At 44.5% G+C, this 23,375-nt stretch overlaps 1 protein-coding gene across 2 annotated transcripts in view; it reads left to right on the top strand.

Annotated features, from left to right (window-relative positions):
* LOC135536055 (heat shock 70 kDa protein 14-like) overlaps window positions 1–23,375 on the top strand; it is a 29,900-nt gene that overhangs the window by 964 nt on the left and 5,561 nt on the right. For both annotated transcript variants that reach the window (XM_064962450.1, XM_064962449.1), the window contains exons 3-9: window positions 3,367–3,449; window positions 6,079–6,127; window positions 7,866–7,968; window positions 8,193–8,388; window positions 9,451–9,612; window positions 10,455–10,610; window positions 11,110–11,212. In XM_064962450.1, the coding sequence (XP_064818522.1) occupies window positions 3,367–3,449; window positions 6,079–6,127; window positions 7,866–7,968; window positions 8,193–8,388; window positions 9,451–9,612; window positions 10,455–10,610; window positions 11,110–11,212 (852 nt within the window). The remainder of the gene's footprint in view (window positions 1–3,366; window positions 3,450–6,078; window positions 6,128–7,865; window positions 7,969–8,192; window positions 8,389–9,450; window positions 9,613–10,454; window positions 10,611–11,109; window positions 11,213–23,375) is intronic.

Raw genomic sequence — 23,375 nt, 5'->3', positions numbered from 1 at the left:
TTCACAGCGAAGGCGGTAGTCACTCTGAACGCTGTTCACAGCGAAGGCGGTAGTCACTCTGAACGCTGTTCACAGCGAAGGCGGTAGTCACTCTGAACGCTGTTCACAGCGAAGGCGGTAGTCACTCTGAACGCTGTTCACAGCGAAGGCGGTAGTCACTCTGAACGCTGTTCACAGCGAAGGCGGTAGTCACTCTGAACGCTGTTCACAGCGAAGGCGGTAGTCACTCTGAACGCTGTTCACAGCGAAGGCGGTAGTCACTCTGAACGCTGTTCACAGCGAAGGCGGTAGTCACTCTGAACGCTGTTCACAGCGAAGGCGGTAGTCACCATTTTAAGACTGGTGTTTTACTTGTCCGAAAGCTCAAATCACTTATCTAACATGACATTATCTAACATAATTGGCCAAATAGGTAACTGAAATTGTATTATATAATGCAAGAAACCACTTTACAAATGAATTTCATTATTATTACCATACAAACATGTATTCTACCTTACACCTTCAAGCCTGTTTAGAAATCGGACAATGCCCCTTTTAAGACAAAAGTAGCTCTTTACCAGACTAGCTTTTCAAAAATATAAATGCAACAATTTCAAAGATTTTACTGAGTTACAGTTCATATAAGGAAATAAATTCATTAGGCCCCAATCTATGGCTTTCACATGACTGGGAATACAGATATGCATCTGTTAAGTTACCTTGTTTTTAAAAGGGTAATGGGGGTGGATCTACACCCCAGGAAGCACGAGGCAACGTCTTTTTTTTGGGGTCCTTTCCAAACACCTCTTTTGGTGGTGTTTTACAGGTGGTAGGCTTACCACAGATGGGCATTCATAAAATCATATTTCAGGGAACACTATAGACTACACCTCAGTAAGCATGGACAGGTAGTGATGTCTTTTCTTTTGGTGTAGTCTGGACTTGCCTTATGTTCCACAGACATTGGTTTTTGGTCCAGTCTGGACAAAATCTGAACCAATCATAATGTCTGTTTGGTTGAGATTTGGTGCGGTGTAGACCGGTCTTGATTTCAACCTCCACGGACGTTGATTTTTGGTCTGGACCAAATTTGAACCAATCACTGTCTTTGTTTGGTTCAGATTTTGTCCAGTATGGACCAGCATTGATTTGGCCAAAACATAGATGTCTATAAATTACATGTTTTCAACTTTCATTCAAGACCAAAAATTAGCCCCCCCCCGATGTTGAAACATTTTTCAACGTCCTAGAAAATGTATTTTAAAGGTACGGAAAATGTCTTTTCACCTTTTAATTCGGAGCCTTAATTGAATCTAACTTCAACGTCTGGAAAATACTTATTTTACACGTCTTTTCAAGGTAATTCTGCTTACTGGGCTTATTCTGGTTTTGCTGGGAGCGCGTTTTTGGGTCTCGCCTTGGTCGGCAATTGTGTTTGTCCGTAGCTTATGCCTATCTCAAATTTCGTGCACAAATGATGTTCACATCCCTGTTAGTGAGCTTTTTTCAGTCTGTAATAAAACCTCTGGGGGAAAACTCGTTCTGATTGGCTGGGCCTGGCCTCTCAGTGGTTGACTAATTTCCTTGTATGAACCATATCTCAGTAAAATTGTTGCATGTTACATTTTTATAATTAATATGATTTACCTCAAACGATAGAGAAACCTGTTATTACTGTGGTGGTGTACAGAGCATGTAGGATCATATCTCCTGTCATGATGTCCTCCCTCTGTCATCTCACACTGTAACCCTCCCTTCGCCTCCCTGTTCAATCCGTCTGTCGTCATGATGTCCTCCCTCTGTCATCTCACACTGTAACCCTCCCTTCACCTCCCTGTTCAATCCGTCTGTCGTCATGATGTCCTCCCTCTGTCATCTCACACTGTAACCCTCCCTTCGCCTCCCTGTTCAATCCGTCTGTCGTCATGATGTCCTCTGTCATCTCACACTGTAACCCTCCCTTCACCTCCCTGTTCAATCCGTCTGTCGTCATGATGTCCTCCCTCTGTCATCTCACACTGTAACCCTCCCTTCGCCTCCCTGTTCAATCCGTCTGTCGTCATGATGTCCTCTGTCATCTCACACTGTAACCCTCCCTTCACCTCCCTGTTCAATCCGTCTGTCGTCATGATGTCCTCCCTCTGTCATCTCACACTGTAACCCTCCCTTCACCTCCCTGTTCAATCCGTCTGTCGTCATGATGTCCTCTGTCATCTCACACTGTAACCCTCCCTTCACCTCCCTGTTCAATCCGTCTGTCGTCATGATGTCCTCCCTCTGTCATCTCACACTGTAACCCTCCCTTCGCCTCCCTGTTCAATCCGTCTGTCGTCATGATGTCCTCTGTCATCTCACACTGTAACCCTCCCTTCGCCTCCCTGTTCAATCCGTCTGTCGTCATGATGTCCTCCCTCTGTCATCTCACACTGTAACCCTCCCTTCACCTCCCTGTTCAATCCGTCTGTCGTCATGATGTCCTCTGTCATCTCACACTGTAACCCTCCCTTCGCCTCCCTGTTCAATCCGTCTGTCGTCATGATGTCCTCTGTCATCTCACACTGTAACCCTCCCTTCGCCTCCCTGTTCAATCCGTCTGTCGTCATGATGTCCTCCCTCTGTCATCTCACACTGTAACCCTCCCTTCGCCTCCCTGTTCAATCCGTCTGTCGTCATGATGTCCTCCCTCTGTCATCTCACACTGTAACCCTCCCTTCGCCTCCCTGTTCAATCCGTCTGTCGTCATGATGTCCTCTGTCATCTCACACTGTAACCCTCCCTTCACCTCCCTGTTCAATCCGTCTGTCGTCATGATGTCCTCCCTCTGTCATCTCACACTGTAACCCTCCCTTCGCCTCCCTGTTCAATCCGTCTGTCGTCATGATGTCCTCCCTCTGTCATCTCACACTGTAACCCTCCCTTCGCCTCCCTGTTCAATCCGTCTGTCGTCATGATGTCCTCTGTCATCTCACACTGTAACCCTCCCTTCACCTCCCTGTTCAATCCGTCTGTCGTCATGATGTCCTCTGTCATCTCACACTGTAACCCTCCCTTCACCTCCCTGTTCAATCCGTCTGTCGTCATGATGTCCTCTGTCATCTCACACTGTAACCCTCCCTTCACCTCCCTGTTCAATCCGTCTGTCGTCATGATGTCCTCTGTCATCTCACACTGTAACCCTCCCTTCGCCTCCCTGTTCAATCCGTCTGTCGTCATGATGTCCTCTGTCATCTCACACTGTAACCCTCCCTTCGCCTCCCTGTTCAATCCGTCTGTCGTCATGATGTCCTCTGTCATCTCACACTGTAACCCTCCCTTCACCTCCCTGTTCAATCCGTCTGTCCTATCCTCCATCTGCCTCCCTCTCATCGCTCGCTCTCTCTGCAGATAGTAGGGATTGCGGCTAAGCAGGGTCGTGTCCGAAACGCAGCCAACACTGTGGTTAAAGTCAAACAGGTGCTGGGGAGGAGGTGAGTGTCTGTATTACAGTTGAAGTCGGAAGTTTACAAACACTTAAGTTGGAGTCATTAAAACTAGTTTTTCAACCACTCCACAATTTTCTTGTTAACAAACTATAGTTTTGGCAAGTCGGTTAGGACATCTACTTTGTGCATTACAAGTCATTTTTCCAACACATGTTTACAGACAGATTCATTCACTGTATCACAATTCCAGTGGGTCAGAAGTTTACATTCACTAAGTTGACTGTGCCTTTAAACAGCTTGGAACATTCCAGAAAATGATGGCTTTAGAAGCTTCTGATAGGCTAATTGACATCATTTGAGTCAATTGGAGGTTTACCTGTGGATGTATTTCAAGGCTGACCTTCATACTCCGTGCCTCTTTGCTTGACATCATGGGAAAATCAAAACAAATCAGCCAAGACCTCAGAAAAAAATGTAGACCTCCACAAGTCTGGTTGATCCTTGGGAGCAATTTCCAAACGCCTGAAGGTACCGCGTTCATCTGTACAAACAATAGTACACAAGTATTAACACCACGGGGCCACGCAGCCGTCATACCGCTCAGGAAGGAGACGCGTTCGGTCTCCTAGAAAAAAGTGTAGATCAATCCCAGAACAACAGCAAAGGACCTTGTGATGATGCTGGGGGAAACGGGTACAAAAGTATATATCCACAGTAAAACAAGTCTTATATTGACATAACCTGAAAGGTCAGCAAGGAAGAAGCCACTGCTCCAATACCGCCATAAAAAAGCCAGACTACGGTTTGCAACGTCACATGGGGATAAAGATGGTACTTTTTGGAGAAATGTCCTCTGGTCTGATGAAACAGAAATAGAACTGTTTGGCCATAATGACAATCGTTATGTTTGGAGGGAAACTGGGGAGGCCTGCAAGCCAAAGAATACCATCCCGAACGTGAAGCACAGGGGTGGCAGCATCATGTTGTGGGGGTGCTTTGCTGTAGATGGGACTGGTGCACTTCACAAAATAGGTATCATGAGGCAGGAAAATTATGTGGATTATTATATTGAAGCAACATCTCAAGACGTCAGTCAGGAAGTTAAAACTTGGTCGCAAATGGACAATGACTCCAAGCATACTTCCAAAGTTGTGCCAAATGGCTTAAGGGCAACAAAGTCAAGGTATTAGTGGCCATCACAAAGCCCTGACCTCAATCCTAAGGAAAATTTGTGGGCAGAACTGGAAAAAGCGCGTGTGAGCAAGGAAGCCTACAAACCTGACTCAGTTACAGTAGCTCTGTCAGGAGGAATGGGTCTACAAACCTGACTCGGTTACAGCAGCTCTGTCAGGAGGAATGGACCAAAATTCACCCAACTTATTGTGGGAAGCTTGTGGAAGTCTACCCGACACGTTTGACCCAAGTTAAACAATTTAAAAGGGCGATGCTGCCAAATACTAATTGAGTTGTATGTAAACTTCTGACCCACTGGGAATGTGCTGAAATTAAAGCTGAAATAAATCATTCTCTCTACTATTATTCTGACATTTCACATTCTTAAAATAAAGTAGTGATACTAACTGACCTAAGACAGGGAATTTTTACTAGGATTAAATGTCAGGAATAGTGAAACTGAGTTAAAATGTATTTGGCTAAAGTGTATGTTAGCTTCTGACTTCAACTGTATGTTCCCAATGTTCTAGAGAATGAACTCACCACATGTTGTGTTAGGGAGAATGAACTCATGTTGTTGGGTTAGGGAGAATGAACTCATGTTGTTGGGTTAGGGAGAATGAACTCATGTTGTTGGGTTAGGGAGAATGAACTCATGTTGTTGGGTTAGGGAGAATGAACTCATGTTGTTGGGTTAGGGAGAATGAACTCATGTTGTTGGGTTAGGGAGAATGAACTCATGTTGTTGGGTTAGGGAGAATGAACTCATGTTGTTGGGTTAGGGAGAATGAACTCATGTTGTTGGGTTAGGGAGAATGAACTCACCTCATGTTGTTGGGTTAGGGAGAATGAACTCACCTCATGTTGTTGGGTTAGGGAGAATGAACTCATGTTGTTGGGTTAGGGAGAATGAACTCATGTTGTTGGGTTAGGGAGAATGAACTCACCTCATGTTGTTGGGTTAGGGAGAATGAACTCACCACATGTTGTTGGGTTAGGGAGAATGAACTCATGTTGTTGGGTTAGGGAGAATGAACTCATGTTGTTGGGTTAGGGAGAATGAACTCATGTTGTTGGGTTAGGGAGAATGAACTCATGTTGTTGGGTTAGGGAGAATGAACTCATGTTGTTGGGTTAGGGAGAATGAACTCATGTTGTTGGGTTAGGGAGAATGAACTCATGTTGTTGGGTTAGGGAGAATGAACTCATGTTGTTGGGTTAGGGAGAATGAACTCATGTTGTTGGGTTAGGGAGAATGAACTCATGTTGTTGGGTTAGGGAGAATGAACTCATGTTGTTGGGTTAGGGAGAATGAACTCATGTTGTTGGGTTAGGGAGAATGAACTCATGTTGTTGGGTTAGGGAGAATGAACTCATGTTGTTGGGTTAGGAGAATGAACTCATGTTGTTGGGTTAGGGAGAATGAACTCATGTTGTTGGGTTAGGGAGAATGAACTCATGTTGTTGCTTCTTCCCTCTTTTCCTCTCCTCCTGTCGGCAGTTTTGAGGATCCTGAGGTGCAGACGCATAAAGCTGAGAGTAAATGTCCTGTGAGTTTTCAACCCTCTACCCCCTATTAGACTCTCAGTGATTAACCTGGTATACCTGGCTCTATTAGACTCTCAGTGATTAACCCTCTACCCCCTATTAGACTCTCAGTGATTAACCTGGTATACCTGGCTCTATTAGACTCTCAGTGATTAACCTTGTATACCTGGCTCTATTAGACTCTCAGTGATTAACCCTCTACCCCCTATTAGACTCAGTGATTAACCTGGTATACCTGGCTCTATTAGACTCTCAGTGATTAACCTGGTATACCTGGCTCTATTAGACTCTCAGTGATTAACCTGGTATACCTGGCTCTATTAGACTCTCAGTGATCAACCTGGTATACCTGGCTCTATTAGACTCTCAGTGATCAACCTGGTATACCTGGCTCTATTAGACTCTCAGTGATTAACCTGGTATACCTGGCTCTATTAGACTCTCAGTGATTAACCCTCTACCCCCTATTAGACTCTCAGTGATTAACCTGGTATACCTGGCTCTATTAGACTCTCAGTGATTAACCCTCTACCCCCTATTAGACTCTCAGTGATTAACCCTTTACCCTCTATTAGACTCTCAGTGATTAACCTGGTATACCTGGCTCTATTAGACTCTCAGTGATTAACCTGGTATACCTGGCTCTATTAGACTCTCAGTGATTAACCTGGTATACCTGGCTCTATTAGACTCTCAGTGATTAACCCTCTACCCCCTATTAGACTCTCAGTGATTAACCTGGTATACCTGGCTCTATTAGACTCTCAGTGATTAACCTGGTATACCTGGCTCTATTAGACTCTCAGTGATTAACCTGGTATACCTGGCTCTATTAGACTCTCAGTGATTAACCCTCTACCCCCTATTAGACTCTCAGTGATTAACCTGGTATACCTGGCTCTATTAGACTCTCAGTGATTAACCTGGTATACCTGGCTCTATTAGACTCTCAGTGATTAACCTGGTATACCTGGCTCTATTAGACTCTCAGTCATTAACCCTCTACCCCCTATTAGACTCTCAGTCATTAACCCTTTACCCCCTATTAGACTCTCAGTGATTAACCCTCTACCCCCTATTAGACTCTCAGTGATTAACCCTCTACCCCCTATTAGACTCTCAGTGATTAACCCTTTACCCCCTATTAGACTCTCAGTGATTAACCTGGTATACCTGGCTCTATTAGACTCTCAGTGATTAACCTGGTATACCTGGCTCTATTAGACTCTCAGTGATCAACCCTCTACCCCCTATTAGACTCTCAGTGATTAACCTGGTATACCTGGCTCTATTAGACTCAGTGATTAACCTGGTATACCTGGCTCTATTAGACTCTCAGTGATTAACCTGGTATACCTGGCTCTATTAGACTCTCAGTGATTAACCCTTTACCCCCTATTAGACTCTCAGTGATTAACCCTCTACCCCTATTAGACTCTCAGTGATTAACCTGGTATACCCGTCTCTATTAGACTCAGTGATTAACCCTTTACCCCCTATTAGACTCTCAGTGATCAACCTGGTATACCTGGCTCTATTAGACTCAGTGATTAACCCTCTACCCCCTATTAGACTCAGTGATCAACCTGGTATACCTGGCTCTATTAGACTCTCAGTGATTAACCTGGTATACCTGGCTCTATTTGACTACCTAACACTGTTCTCAGTGATTAACATGTCTGACTACCTAACACCACGTTATGAGTGATATTGTGTAATAGAGAAGCTGATGTGTCTCAGGTTGTCAACAAGGGAGAGAAGCCAGTGTATGAGATGACTGGAGAGATGACCAGACATGTGGCTCCCCAAGATGTTGCCAAGCTGATCCTACACAAGATGAAAGGTTAGCACACAGTCCCAATTTTCCCCCTGACGCTATGCACTAGTGGAGATCCCAGATGATTGAATGGGCCTAAGCAATATGGTAGCCTATCAGGGAGCAACTTAAAACTATTGTCAAACTACTTCCACATGTGAAAACATGTCAGCTCTCCAGCGGGGGGAGGGTGTAGTACTACAGGTCCACTTGGAACTGGGCCACCCTCCCATCTATTGTTGTTTCCATAGAGACGGCTCAGTCGGCCTTGGGCGCTGATGTCACAGAGGCTGTCATCACTGTCCCCTTTGAGTTCGCACATGCTCAGAAGTCTGCGTTGAGGGCGGCTGCGGAGGCCGCAGGGTTCCGTGTGTTGAGGCTGATCCACGAGCCAGCTGCTGCTCTACTGGCCTACGGAATCGGACAGGACTGCCCCTCTGGGAAGAGGTACACACTACTCCTTCTTGTGTATGAACTACAGGTCGACCGATATATTGGACAAACAAAAAAGCCCATACTGAATTAATCGGCTGATTTTTATATGTATGTTTGTAATAATGACAATTACAACAATACTGAATGAACACTTATTTTAACTTAATACATCTATTTAAGTCTTATAAATAATTATATGTTCAATTTGGTTTAAATAATGTAAAAATGCAGTGTTTGAGGAGAAAGTGCAATATGTGCCATGTAAAAAAGCTAACGTTTAAGTTCCTTGCTGAGAACATATGAAAGCTGGTGGTTCAATATTCCCAGATAAGAAGTTTTAGGTTGTAGTTATTATAGGAATTGCGTTGACATTTTCTCTCTACCATTTGTATTTCACCTTTTGACTATTGGATGTTTATATAGGCACGAGTATTGCCAGCCTAATCTCAGGAGTTGATAGGCTTGAAGTCATAAACAGCGCTGTGCTTCAAGCATGCTAAGAGCTGCTGGCAAACGCAGTAAAGTGCTGTTTGAATGAATGCTTATGAGCCTGCTGCTGCCTACCACCACTCAGACCGCTTCATCAAATCATAGACTTAATCATAATAAACACACAGAAATATGTAGCTTTGGTCATTAATATGGTAAAATCTGAACTATCATTTCGAAAACAAAACGTTTATTCTTTCAGTGAAATGCGGAACCGTCCTTAGTTAATATTGCCTGCGAACATGAATTTCGTTTAACTAAATATGCAGGTTTAAAAAATATATACTTCTGTGTGTTGATTTTAAGGAAGGAATTGATGTTTATGGTTCGGTACATTTGTGCAAAGATTGCTTTTTTCGGCAATGCACTTTTGTTAAATCATCACCCGTTTGGTGATTCGATGATAAATTAAAAGGCACGGCATTGATTATATGCAACGCAGGACAAGCTGTTTAACCTTGTAATATCATCAACCATGTGTAGCTAACTAGGGTTATGTTAAGATGGATTTTTAATGATATTAATCCGTCAACCTATAGTGGTGTGAACTGGTGTATGTATAAACTGGTGTGTGTGTGTGTGTAGCCATGTCCTGGTGTATAAACTAGGTGGGACGTCTCTGAGTGTGACGGTGCTGCAGGTGAATGGTGGAATGTTCCGGGTTCTGAACACCCACACAGACCACAGCATCGGAGGAGAGAGCTTCACAAGCGCCCTGGCACAGCACCTGGCTGCAGAGTTCAAACGGTAACACACACACCTGGTGCAGAGTTCAAACGGTAACACACACACACCTGGTGCAGAGTTCAAACGGTAACACACACACACCTGGTGCAGAGTTCAAGTGGAACTGACAGCATTTTATCAACATGAAATGGTATAACAATCTGTTCATAGACCCCTGGATGAATGAGTTGTTTTTAGTTTGTACATATTCTGACCAGTGACCATTTGGATGGGGGCACTCCCATTTTCACACTTTCATAGAAGGTAGGGATGACGTCCGCGTGCCTCCCAGCTGAAACTCTTCCATAGGGTTATTATATTATGACCACATTTGGTGACGTTTTGGACTTCGGTGAGGGTTTTCTAGAGGTGAGCCGATGTCTACGGTCCATCGTCGGTGATTGGTCAACAGTAGAGGGATTCTTCATTAAAGTCTTTGTTGTCATTCAACGACGGATGACTTGTTTTCATTGATAAAAACTTTACCAAACTATTAGTTAGATGTCAAATTGCGCAACTAAGATCTCCTCTGAAAAAATGTCAAGTTAATTAAGGAAGCCTATATTGGCGTCTCCTTCATTTTTCAAGTGAAGTTCAGTATGCTAGCACACTCGTTTGGTTTGCTATTTGGCCAGCTGAACTGAAGCATGCTGATGCCCGGCCTGTGGGCTCCCCCCGGCCTGTGGGCTCCCCCCGGCCTGTGGGCTCCCCCCGGCCTGTGGGCTCCCCCCGGCCTGTGGGCTCCCCCCGGCCACAGTCTTGTAGTGGATGCGAGCTTCAACTGGAAGCCAGCGGGGTGACATGGGAGAAGGTATTCCCCTACATCTGATCCCCTGGTTTTAAAGGTGTCTGTCTGTCTGCAGGTCGTTTAAACAGGATGTTAGTAGTAACGCGCGGGCCATGTTGAAGCTGATGAACGGAGCAGACATGGCCAAACATTCTCTCTCCACGCTGGGTTCTGCTAATTGCTTCGTTGACTCGCTACACGACGGCATGGACTTCGACTGCAACATCTCCAGGTGACTACACTACCCACAAACCCCTGCTCTCTTACCCACCACAATGTGTATTTTTATTTATTTAACTAGCTAAGTCGGTTAAGAACATTCTCATTTCCAATGACTGCCGAACCCGAATAACTCTGGGCCAATTATGCGCCGCCTTATGGGACTTCCGATCGCGGCCGGTTGTGAGCCCTGAATGGAACCCGGGTCTGTAATGACGCCTCTCGTACTGCGATGCACAATCCCCCTCTTCATGGGGTGGCAGCGTAGCCTCGTGGTTAGAGCGTTGGCCTAGTAATCGGAAGGTTGCAAGTTTAAACCCCCGAGCTAACAAGGTACAAATATGTCGTTCTGCCCCTGAACAGGCAGTTAACCCACTGTTCCTAGGCCGTCATTGAAAATAAGAATTTGTTCTTAACTGACTTGCCTAGTTAAATAAAGGTTAAAAAATAATAATAATTAAAAAAAATACAATGCCACAGGAAAGTCACACTTTTTTTTTTTTTCCTCTCAGGGCCCGTTTTGAGCTGCTGTGTTCTTCCCTGTTCAACAAGAGTGTCCAACCAATCAGAAGCCTGCTGGAGACGACTGGGCTCTCTACTAGCGACATCAACAAGGTAACCCTGACCTACCCAACATGGGTTTGGAAGATGCCATGGCACAGTGCTCTGTAAATACTGGACATATAGTTAAAAAAAAATGTATAAGGTAGTATAAAGTATGTATTTTTTTGGGGGGGGGTTACGTGTCAACTTGTTTGACTTTATCCCTCGCTAGTTTGGCTTTCTCCGACAACAGAATGTTTGGCAAAACAAATCATTATTTCACCTGAGAAACATCACCTGACTCCTGCTCTCTCTAAACCTGAGAGGTCACCTTCCGACTAGATTACTGCAATGCTCTCCTTGGTGGGCCTCAAAAAGCATCCACAGGCTGCAGCTTGGGCAGAACAGTCCTTACAGGAACCCAGAAATCAATGAAATGTGTTTATAAAGCCCTTATAACATCAGCTGATGTCACAGTGCTGTACAGAAACCCAGCCTAAAACACCAAGCAATGCAGGTGTAGAAGCACGGTGGCTAGGAAAAACTCCCTGGAAAGGCCGGAACCGAGGAAGAAACCTAGAGGAACCAGGCTATGAGGGGTGGCCAGTCCTCTTCTGGCTGTGCCGGGTAGAGATTATAACAGAACATGGCCAAGATGTTCAGCATGGTCAAATAATAATAATCAGTGGTTGTAGAGGGTGCAACAGGTCAGCACCTTAGGAGTAAATGTCAGTTGGCTTTTCATAGCCGATCATTCAGAGTATCTCTACCGCTCCTGCTGTCTCTATAGAGTTGAAAACAGCAGGTCTGGGACAGGTAGCACGTCCGGTGAACAGGTCAGGGTTCCATAGCCGCAGGCAGAACAGTTGAAACTGGAGAGGCAGCACGGCCAGGTGGACTTGGGACAGCAAGGAGTCATCATGCCAGGTAGTCCTGAGGCATGGTCCTAGGACTCAGGTCCCTGAGAGAGAGAGAGAAGGAAAGGGAGAAGGCAGACCATTCCATAAAAATGGAGGTCAAAAGGAGAAAGCCCTGCCTCCAGCTGTTTGCTAAGCAATTCTAGGGACAATTAGGAGGCCTGCGTCTTGTGACCGTAGCGTACGTGTAGGTATGTACGGTAGGACCAAATCAGAGAGATGGGTAGGAGCAAGCCCATGTAATGCTTTGTCGGTTAGCAGTAAAACCTTGAAATCAGCCCTTGTTTTGACAGGAAGCCAGTGTAGGGAGGCTAGCACTGGAGTAATATGATCAATTTATTTTGGTTCTAGTCAGGATTCTAGCAGCCGTATTTAGCACTAACTGAAGTTTATTTAGTGCTTTATCCGGGTTGCCGGAAAGTAGAGCATTGCAGTAGTCTAACCTAGAAGTAACAAAAGCATGGATTCATTTTTCATCATTTTTGGACAGAAAGTTTCTGATTTTTGCAATGTTACGTAGATGGAAAAAAGCTGTCCTTGAAACAGTCTTGATATGTTCGTCAAGAGAGATCAGGGTCCAGAGTAACGCTGAGGTCCTTCAGTTTTATTTGAGACGACTGTACAACCATTAAGATTAATTGTCAGATCCAACAGAAGATCTCTTTGGTTCTTGGTACCTAGAACAAGCATCTCTGTTTTGTCCGCGTTTAACAGTAGAACATTTGCAGCCATCCACTTCCTTATGTCTGAAACACAGGCTTCCAAGAGGGCAATTTTGGGGCTTCACCATGTTTCATCGAAATGTACAGCTGTGTGTCATCCGCATAGCAGTGAAAGTTAACATTAGGTTTCTGAATGACATCACCAAGAGGTAAAATAGAGAAAACAATAGTGGTCCTAAAACAAAGCCTTGAGGAACACCGACATTTACAGTTGATTTGTCAGAGGACAAACCATCCACAGACAAACGGATATATGTCCGATAGATAAGATTTAAACCAGGCCAGAACTTGTCCGTGTAAACCAATTTGGGTTTCCAATCTCTCCAAGAATGCGGTGATCGATGGTATCAAAAGCAGCACTAAGGTCTAGGAGCACGAGGACAAATGCAGAGTGTCAGTCTGACGCCATTAAAAGGTAATTTACCACCTTCACAAGTACAGTCTCAGTGCTATGATGGGGTCTGAAACCAGACTGAAGCGTTTTGTATACATTGTTTGTCTTCAGGAGGGCAGTGAATTGCTTCTCAACAGCTTTTTCAATTTGTTTTTGAGGGGAATAGGAGATTCGATATAGGCCGATTAGTTAAAAAAAAATATTTTCTGGGTCAAGGTTTGGCTTTTTAAAGAGAATTTATTACTGCCACTTTTAGTGAGTTTGGTACACATCCGGTGGATAGAGACGTTTATTATGTTCAACATAGGAGGGCCAAGCACAGGAAGCAGCTCTTTCATTAGTTTAGTTGGAATAGGGTCCAGTATGCAGCTTGAAGGTTTAGAGGCCATGATTATTTTCATCAATATGTCGAGATATACAGTGCCTTGCGAAAGTATTCGGTCCCCTTGAACTTTGAACTTTTGCCACATTTCAGGCTTCAAACATAAAGATATAAAACTGTATTTTTTTGTGAAGAATCAACAAGTGGGACACAATCATGAAGTGGAATGACATTTATTGGATATTTCAAACTTTTTTAACAAATCAAAAAACTGAAAAATTGGGCGTGCTCCTGATCCTAGAGTTGTGCAGACTCAGGACAACTGAGCTTTGGAGGAATATGCAGATTTAAAGAGGAGTCTGTAATTTGCTTTCTAAGGTTCATGATCTTTTCCTCAAAGAAGTTCATGAATTTATCACTGCTGAAGTGAAAGCCATCCTCACTTGGGGAATGCTGCTTTTTAGTTTTTAAAAATAAATTTAGGATTGTTCTTATTTTCCTCAATTAAGCTGGAAAAATAGGATGATCGAGCAGCAGTAAGGGCTCTTCGATACTGCACGGTACTGTCTTTCCAAGTTAGTCAGGAGACTTCCAGTTTGGTGTGGCGCCATTTCCGTTCCAATTTTCTGGAAGCTTGCTTCAGAGCTCGGGTATTTTCTGTATACCAGGGAGCTAGTTTCTTATGACAAATGTTTTTAGGGGTGCAACTGCGTCTAGGGTATTGCGCAAGGTTAAATTTAGTTCCTCAGTTAGGTGGTTAACTGATTTTTTTTTCCCTCTGACGTCCTTGGGTAGGCAGAGGGAGTCTGTAAGGGCATCGAGGAATCTGTTGTCTGAGAATTTATAGCATGACTTTTGATGCTCCTTGATTGGGGTCTGAGCAGATTATTTGTTGCGATTACAAAACATAATAAAATGGTGGTCCGATAGTCCAGGATTATGAGGAAAGACATTAAGATCCACAACATTTATTCCACGAGACAAAACTAGGTCCAGAGTGTGACTGTGAGTAGGTCCAGAGACATGTTGGACAAAACGCACTGAGTCGGTGATGGTTCCGAAAGCCTTTTGGAGTGGGTCTGTGGACTTTTTCATGTGAATATTAAAATTCCCAAAATTTGAATATCTGCTATGACTACAAGGTCTGCTAGGAATTCAGGGAACTCAGTGAGGAATGCTGCCCAGGAGGCCTGCAAACAGTAGCTATACAAAGTGATTGAGTAGGTTGCATAGATTTCATGACTAGAAGCTCAAAAGATGAACTTTTTTTTTTTTTTTTTTTTTTTTGTAAATTGAAATTTGCTATCGTAAATGTTAGAAACACCTCCGCATTTGCGGGATGCACGGGGGATTTGGTCACTAGTATAACCAGGAGGTGAGGCCTCATTTAACACAGTAAATTCATCAGGCTTAAGCCATGTTTCAGGCAGGCCAATCACATCAAGATTATAATTAGTTCATTGACTATAACTGCCTTGGAAGTGAGGGATCTAACATTAAGTAGCCCTATTTTGAGATGTGAGGTATTACAATCTCTTTCAATAATGGCAGGAATGGAGGAGGTCTTTATTCTAGTGAGATTGCTGAGGCGAACACCGCCATGTTTAGTTTTGCCCAACCTAGGTCGAGGCACAGACAGTCTCAATGGGGATAGCTGAGCTGACTACACTGACTGTGCTAGTGGCAGACTCCACTAAGCTTTCAGGCTGGCTCTCATTGTGGCGCTAGGGGAGTTCGAGCCCTGTCTATGCACCTCCCTCAACCGCAAGGCTCTCCAGAGGGTAGTGCAGTCTGCACAACGCAAATACTCATTTACAACTGGCCAAGATAAAACAAAGCAGGAGACTCTCCCTCACGAATGTTCAGCACCAGCTGTCAGAGCAGCTCACAGATCACTGCACCTGTACATAGCCCATCCAACTACCTCATCCCCATACTGTATTTATTTATTTATCTTGCACCTTTGCACCCCAGTATCTCTACTTGCACATTCATCTTCGGCACATCTATCTCTCCAGTGTTTAATTGCCAAATTGTAATTACTTTTAATAAAATAAACAAACTGAAATGGTCCACCCACACAGACCGTCTGGTGAAGAAGGCGCAGCAGCACCTCTTCAACCTCAGGAGACTGAAGAAATGTGGCTTGTCACCCAAAACCCTGACAAACTTTTACAGAGGCACAATTGAGAGCATCATGTCGGGTTGTATCACAGCCTGGTACAGCAACTGCACCACCCTCAACTGCAAGGCTCTCCAGAGGGTTGTGAGGTCTGCACAACGCATCACCGGGGGCAAACTACCTGCCCTCCAAGACACCTACACCACCCGATGTCACAGGAAGGCCATAAAGATCATCAATTACATTAATACCTTTTTATGGCTGCTGCCCCTGTACAGGGATCAACATCAGGGGAAATGTCAGAGTGACAAGTAATAGTACTCGATAAAACTCAAACTTTCATTAAAACACCCATGCAGGGTACTCAATTAAAGCTACACTTGTTGTGAATCTAGCCAACATGTCAGATTTTTAAAATGCTTTTCGGCGAAAGCATGAGAAGCTATCTGATAGCATGCAACCCCCAGAAATACACGAAGGGGACGTAAACAAAATAATTTGCGTAGCCAGCGCTACACAAAACGCAGAAATAAAATATAAAACATTCATTACCTTTGACGAGCTTCTTTGTTGGCACTCCAATATGTCCCATAAACATCACAATTGGGTCTTTTTCTTCGATTAAATCGGTCCTTGTATACCCAAAATGTCCATTTATGAAGACCGTCTGATCCAGGAAAAACTCAGTTTTCAAAACGCAACGTTTTTAAAATTAAAAAAGTTGCCTTTAAACTTTGACAAAACACTTCAAACTACTTTTGTAATCCAACTTTAGGTATTAGTAAACGTTAATAATCGATCAAATTGATCACGGAGCGATCTGTATTCAATAGCAGCAAGTCAACAAATCATGGACGATTTTGTCTCTTCCATAACTTTCTCTTGTGTACTCGATGACAGGAAGTGCCTATTTCTCATTTCACCAAGGATTAACTTCAACCCAATTCCCAACACTGGCGACATCGTGCGGAAGCTGTAGGAACTGTAAACTGGGCGCTATCTATTTTCTCTTGCCATAGACAATACAGAGAACTGGCGGAGGGATGTTTTTTTTGTGAACAGTTTTTCCTTGGGGTTTTGCCTGTTACACACGTTCTGTTATAGTCACAGACATGATTTAACCAGTTTTAGAAACTTCAGAGTGTTTTCTATCCACACATACGATTTTTAACAAAAAGCTGAGAAAATTCACACGCTCTTTAAGAGGATATATATTATTAACCGCCCGAGCCACTGCCTGTTCACCCCCTATCAGCCAGAAGGCGAGGTCAGCACAGGTGCATCAAAGCTGGGACCGAGAAACTGAAAAACAGCTTCTATCTCAAGGCCATCAGACTGCTAAACAGCCACCACTAACTCAGAGTGCCTGCTGCCTACATTGATGCCCAATCACTGGCCACTTTAATAAATGAATCACTGGTCACATTAAACATTGCCACTCTAAATAATGGCACTTTAATAATGTCTACATACATTACTCATCACATTTACATACAGTTGAAGTCGGAAGTTTACATACACATTAGCCAAATACATTTAAACTCAGTTTTTCACAAGTCTTGACCAAGTAAAAATTCCCCATCTTAGGCGAGTTAAGATCACTTTATTTTAAGAATGTGAAATGTCAAAATAATTGTAGAGAATTATTTTTTTCCATCACATTCCCAGTGGGTCAGAAGTTTATATTCACTCAATTAGAATTTGGTAGCATTGCCTTTAAATTGTTTATCTTGGGTCAAATGTTTCTGGTAGCCTTCCACAAGCTTCCCACAATAAGTTGGGTGAATTTTGGCCCATTCCTCCAGACAGAGCTGGTGTAACTGAGTCAGGTTTGCAGGTCTCCTTGCTTGCACACACTTTTTCAGTTCTGTCCACAAATTTTCTATAGGATTGAGGTCAGGGCTTTGTGATGGCCACCCCAATACCTTGAATTTGTTGTCCTCTACTGGCTCCAGGTCATCGATAAGTAAATAAGGCAGGGCTTTACCTAGCAAATACTTTATCTCTGCTCACTGGTCACCATAGCAGCATGTGCTCCAGCAGGTATATTTCACTGGTCACCCCCAAAGCCAATTCCTCCTTTGGCTGCCATTCCTTCCAGTTCTCTGCTGCCAATGACTGGATCGAATCGCAAAAATCACTGAAGCTGGGGTCTCTCCCCCTCAAACTTTAAGCTTCAGCTGTCTTAGCAGCTTACCGATGGCCGTGTACAGTGAATCTGTAAATAGCACAGGCTACCTCATCCCCATATTATTACTTACTGGGGTGCAAAAGAGCAAGGGGGTATCTCTACTTGCACATCTATCACTCCAGTATTAATGCTAAATTGTAATTATTTTCACCTCGAGGGCCTATTTATTGCCTTTCCTCCTTACTACATTTGCACACACTGTATCTAGATGTTTCTATTGTTATTGACTGTATGTTTGTTTATTCCATGTGTTACTCTGTTGTAGCACTGCTTTGTTTTATCTTGGCCAGGTCGCTGAACTTGTTCTCAACTGGCCGACCTGGTTAAATAAAGGTGAAATAAGAACTTGTTCTTAACCGACTTGCCTAGTTCAATAAAATAAATAACCCCGACATGAGAAATCAAATGGAACCCTGTTTACAACTTTGTACAGAAAAGAAACAGACAGAAATACTATATTACAGGGGGACATCCTGAGCCATTAAAGGAGGACTTCCAAGAGGCCAGTTTTTCAGACTGAGTCCTCTGAGTGGCGTATACGACAATCTAGACAAAGCAGTGGAGATGGACAGCAGGTTTCTAAGAGGCTGTTCTCCACAATGTGTGGAAGAAGCTCTTAATGTGGCATAGTGGAAAACAGATGAACAATACCCACGAGGTAAAGAACACTCTGGAATGTTCACCACCACAGACTGAACTCTCAGTGGGAGATGCTGTCAAACACTGGCATGTTTTATCATGGGACCATATGAGATGCTGTCAAACACTGGCATGTTTTATCATGGGACCATATGAGATGCTGTCAAACACTGGCATGTTTTATCATGGGACCGTATGAGATGCTGTCAAACACTGGCATGTTTTATCATGGGACCATATGAGATGCTGTCAAACACTGGCATGTTTTATCATGGGACCATATGAGATGCTGTCAAACACTGGCATGTTTTATCATGGGACCATATGAGATGCTGTCAAACACTGGCATGTTTTATCATGGGACCATATGAGATGCTGTCAAACACTGGCATGTTTTATCATGGGACCGTATGAGATGCTGTCAAACACTGGCATGTTTTATCATGGGACCATATGAGATGCTGTCAAACCCTGGCATGTTTTATCATGGGACCGTATGAGATGCTGTCAAACACTGGCATGTTTTATCATGGGACCGTATGAGATGCTGTCAAACACTGGCATGTTTTATCATGGGACCATATGAGATGCTGTCAAACACTGGCATGTTTTATCATGGGACCATATGAGATGCTGTCAAACACTGGCATGTTTTATCATGGGACCATATGAGATGCTGTCAAACACTGGCATGTTTTATCATGGGACCATATGAGATGCTGTCAAACACTGGCATGTTTTATCATGGGACCATATGAGATGCTGTCAAACACTGGCATGTTTTATCATGGGACCATATGAGATGCTGTCAAACCCTGCATGTTTTATCATGGGACCATATGAGATGCTGTCAAACACTGGCATGTTTTATCATGGGACCATATGAGATGCTGTCAAACACTGGCATGTTTTATCATGGGACCATATGAGATGCTGTCAAACACTGGCATGTTTTATCATGGGACCATATGAGATGCTGTCAAACACTGGCATGTTTTATCATGTGTCGTGTTCAATGAAGGCCTCCAGTAGCCTATATGTGGTGTTCAATGAAGGCCTCCAGTAGCCTATATGTGGTGTTCAATGAAGGCCTCCAGTAGCCTATATGTGGTGTTCAATGAAGGCCTCCAGTAGCCTATATGTGGTGTTCAATGAAGGCCTCCAGTAGCCTATATGTGGTGTTCAATGAAGGCCTCCAGTAGCCTATATGTGGTGTTCAATGAAGGCCTCCAGTAGCCTATATGTGGTGTTCAATGAAGGCCTCCAGTAGCCTATATGTGGTGTTCAATGAAGGCCTCCAGTAGCCTATATGTGGTGTTCAATGAAGGCCTCCAGTAGCCTATATGTGGTGTTCAATGAAGGCCTCCAGTAGCCTATGTGGTGTTCAATGAAGGCCTCCAGTAGCCTATATGTGGTGTTCAATGAAGGCCTCCAGTAGCCTATATGTGGTGTTCAATGATGGCCTCCAGTAGCCTATATGTGGTGTTCAATGATGGCCTCCAGTAGCCTATATGTGGTGTTCAATGAAGGCCTCCAGTAGCCTATATGTGGTGTTCAATGAAGGCCTCCAGTAGCCTATATGTGGTGTTCAATGATGGCCTCCAGTAGCCTATATGTGGTGTTCAATGATGGCCTCCAGTAGCCTATATGTGGTGTTCAATGATGGCCTCCAGTAGCCTATATGTGGTGTTCAATAAAATTTTATTTGTCACATACACATGGTTAGCAGATGTTAATGTGAGTGTAGCGAAATGCTTGTGCTTCTAGTTCCGACAATGCAGTAATAACCAACAAGTAATCTAACTAACAATTCCTAATCTACTGTTTTATACACAGTGTAAGGGGATAAAGAATATGTACATAAGGATATATGAGTGAGTGATGGTAGAGAGCAGCACATGTGAGATGAATATGTAAACAAAGTGGCATAGTTAAAGTGGCTAGTGATACATGTATTACATAAGGATGCAGTAGATGATCGAGTACAGTATATACGTATACATATGAGATGAATAATGTAGGGTATGTAAACATTATATTAAGTAGCATTGTTTAAAGTGGCTAGTGATATATTTTACATCAATTCCCATTATTAAAGTGTCTGGAGTTGAGTCAGTGTGTTGGTAGCAGCCACTCAATGTTAGTGGTGGCTGTTTAACAGCCTGATGGCCTTGAGATAGAAGCTGTTTTTCAGTCTCTCGGTCCCAGCTTTGATGCACCTGTACTGACCTCACCTTCTGGATGATGGAGGGGTGAACAGGCAGTGGCTCGGGTGGTTGATGTCCTTGATGATCTTTATGGCCTTCCTGTGACACCGGGTGGTGTAGGTGTCCTGGAGGGCAGGTAGTTTGCCCCCGGTGATGCGTTGTGCAGACCTCACTACCCTCTGGAGCCTTAAGGTTGTGGGCGGAGCAGTTGCCGTACCAGGCGGTGATACAGCCCGCCAGGATGCTCTCGATTGTGCATCTGTAGAAGTTTGAGTGCTTTTGGTGACAAGCCAAATTTCTCCAGCCAACTGAGGTTGAAGAGGCGCTGCTGCGCCTTCTTCTTCACGATGCTGTCTGTGTGGGTGGGCCAATTCAGTTTGTCTGTGATGTGTATGCCGAGGAACGTAACTTACTACCCTCTCCACTACTGTTCCATCGATGTGGATAGGGGGGGTGTTCCTTCTGTTTCCTGAAGTCCACAATCATCTCCTTAGTTTTGTTGACGTTGAGTGTGAGGTTATTTTCTTGACACCACACTACGAGGGCCCTCACCTCCTCCCTGTAGGCCGTCGTCGTTGTTGGTAATCAAGCCTACCACTTGTGTCGTCCGCAAACTTGATGATTGAGTTGGAGGCGTGCGTGGCCACGCAGTCATGGGTGAACAGGGAGTACAGGAGAGGGCTCAGAACGCACCCTTGTGGGGCCCCAGTGTTGAGGATCAGCGGGGTGGAGATGTTGTTACCTACCCTCACCACCTGGGGGCGGCCCGTCAGGAAGTCCAGTACCCAGTTGCACAGGGCGGGGTCGAGACCCAGTGTCTCGAGCTTGATGACGAACTTGGAGGGTACTATGGTGTTAAATGCTGAGCTGTTGTCGATGAACAGCATTCTCACATAGTTATTCCTCTTGTCCAGATGGGTTAGGGCAGTGTGGTTGAGATTGCATCGTCTGTGGACCTATTTGGGCGGTAAGCAAATTGGAGTGGGTCTAGGGTGTCAGGTAGGGTGGAGGTGATATGGTCCTTGACTAGTCTCTCAAAGCACTTCATGATGACGGAAGTGAGTGCTACGGGGCGGTAGTCGTTTAGCTCGGTTACCTTAGCTTTCTTGGGAACAGGAACAATGGTGGCCCTCTTGAAGCATGTGGGAACAGCAGACTGGGATTGATTGAATATGTCTGTAAACACACCAGCCAGCTGGTCTGCACATGCTCTGAGGGTGCAGCTGGGGATGCCGTCTGGGCCTGCAGCCTTGCGAGGGTTAACACATTTAAATGTTTTACTCACCTCGGCCGCAGTGAAGGAGAGTCTGCATGTTTTGGTTGCGGGCCGTGTCATTGGCACTGTATTGTCCTCAAAGTGGGCAAAAAAGTTATTTTGTCTGCCTGGGAGCAAGGCATCCTGTCCGTGACTGGGCTGGATTTCTTTTTGTAATCCGTGATTGACTGTAGACCCTGCCACATACCTCTTGTGTCTGAACCGTTGAATTGAGATTCTACTTTGTCTCTATACTGACGCTTAGCTTGTTTGATTGCTTTGCGGAGGGAATAGCTACACTGTTTGTATTTGGTCATGCTTACCTGATTTAAAAGCAGTGGTTCGCGGTTTCAGTTTCACGCTAATGCTGCCATCAATCCACGGTTTCTGGTTTGGGAATGTTTTAATCGTTGCTTTGGGAACGACTTCTTCAACGCACGTTCTAATGAACTCGCTCACCGAATCAGCGTATTCGTCAATGTTGTTGTCTGACGCAATACGAAACATATCCCAGTCCACCTGATGGAAGCAGTCTTGGATTGTGGAATCAGATTGGTTGGACCAGCGTTGGACAGACCTCAGCGTGGGAGCTTCTTGTTTTAGTTTCTGTCTGTAGGCAGGGAGCAACAAAATGGAGTCGTGGTCAGCTTTTCCGAGGGCAGGGCCTTATATGCATCGCGGAAGTTCGAATAGCAATGAGTTTTTTTTTTTATTGATGACTAGCCAGGGACACGCTCCAACACTCCGACATCATTACAGATAGCCAGGGACACGCTCCAACACTCAGACATCATTACAGATAGCCAGGGGCACGCTCCAACACTCCGACATCATTACAGATAGCCAGGGACACGCTCCAACACTCCGACATCATTACAGATAGCACCGGGCACGCTCCAACACTCAGACATCATTACAGATAGCCAGGGGCACGCTCCAACACTCAGACATCATTACAGATAGCCAGGGGCACGCTCCAACACTCAGACATCATTACAGATAGCCAGGGACACGCTCCAACACACAGACATCATTACAGATAGCACCGGGCACGCTCCAACACTCAGACATCATTACAGATAGCCAGTTCCAACACTCAGACATCATTACAGATAGCCAGGGCACGCTCCAACACTCAGACATCATTACAGATAGCCAGGGACACGCTCCAACACTCAGACATCATTACAGATAGCCAGGGGACACGCTCCAACACTCAGACATCATTACAGATAGCCAGGGACACGCTCCAACACTCCGACATCATTACAGATAGCACCAGGGCACGCTCCAACACTCAGACATCATTACAGATAGCCAGGGGCACGCTCCAACACGCTCCAACACTCAGACATCATTACAGATAGCCAGGGGCACGCTCCAACACTCAGACATCATTACAGATAGCCAGGGACACGCTCCAACACACAGACATCATTACAGATAGCACCGGGCACGCTCCAACA

Source organism: Oncorhynchus masou, unplaced genomic scaffold (assembly GCF_036934945.1).
Source record: "Oncorhynchus masou masou isolate Uvic2021 unplaced genomic scaffold, UVic_Omas_1.1 unplaced_scaffold_551, whole genome shotgun sequence".
NCBI lineage: Eukaryota > Metazoa > Chordata > Actinopteri > Salmoniformes > Salmonidae > Oncorhynchus > Oncorhynchus masou.
The sequence above is the reverse complement of the archived record's forward strand: the minus strand, read 5'-3'. Positions and strand labels throughout refer to the sequence as shown.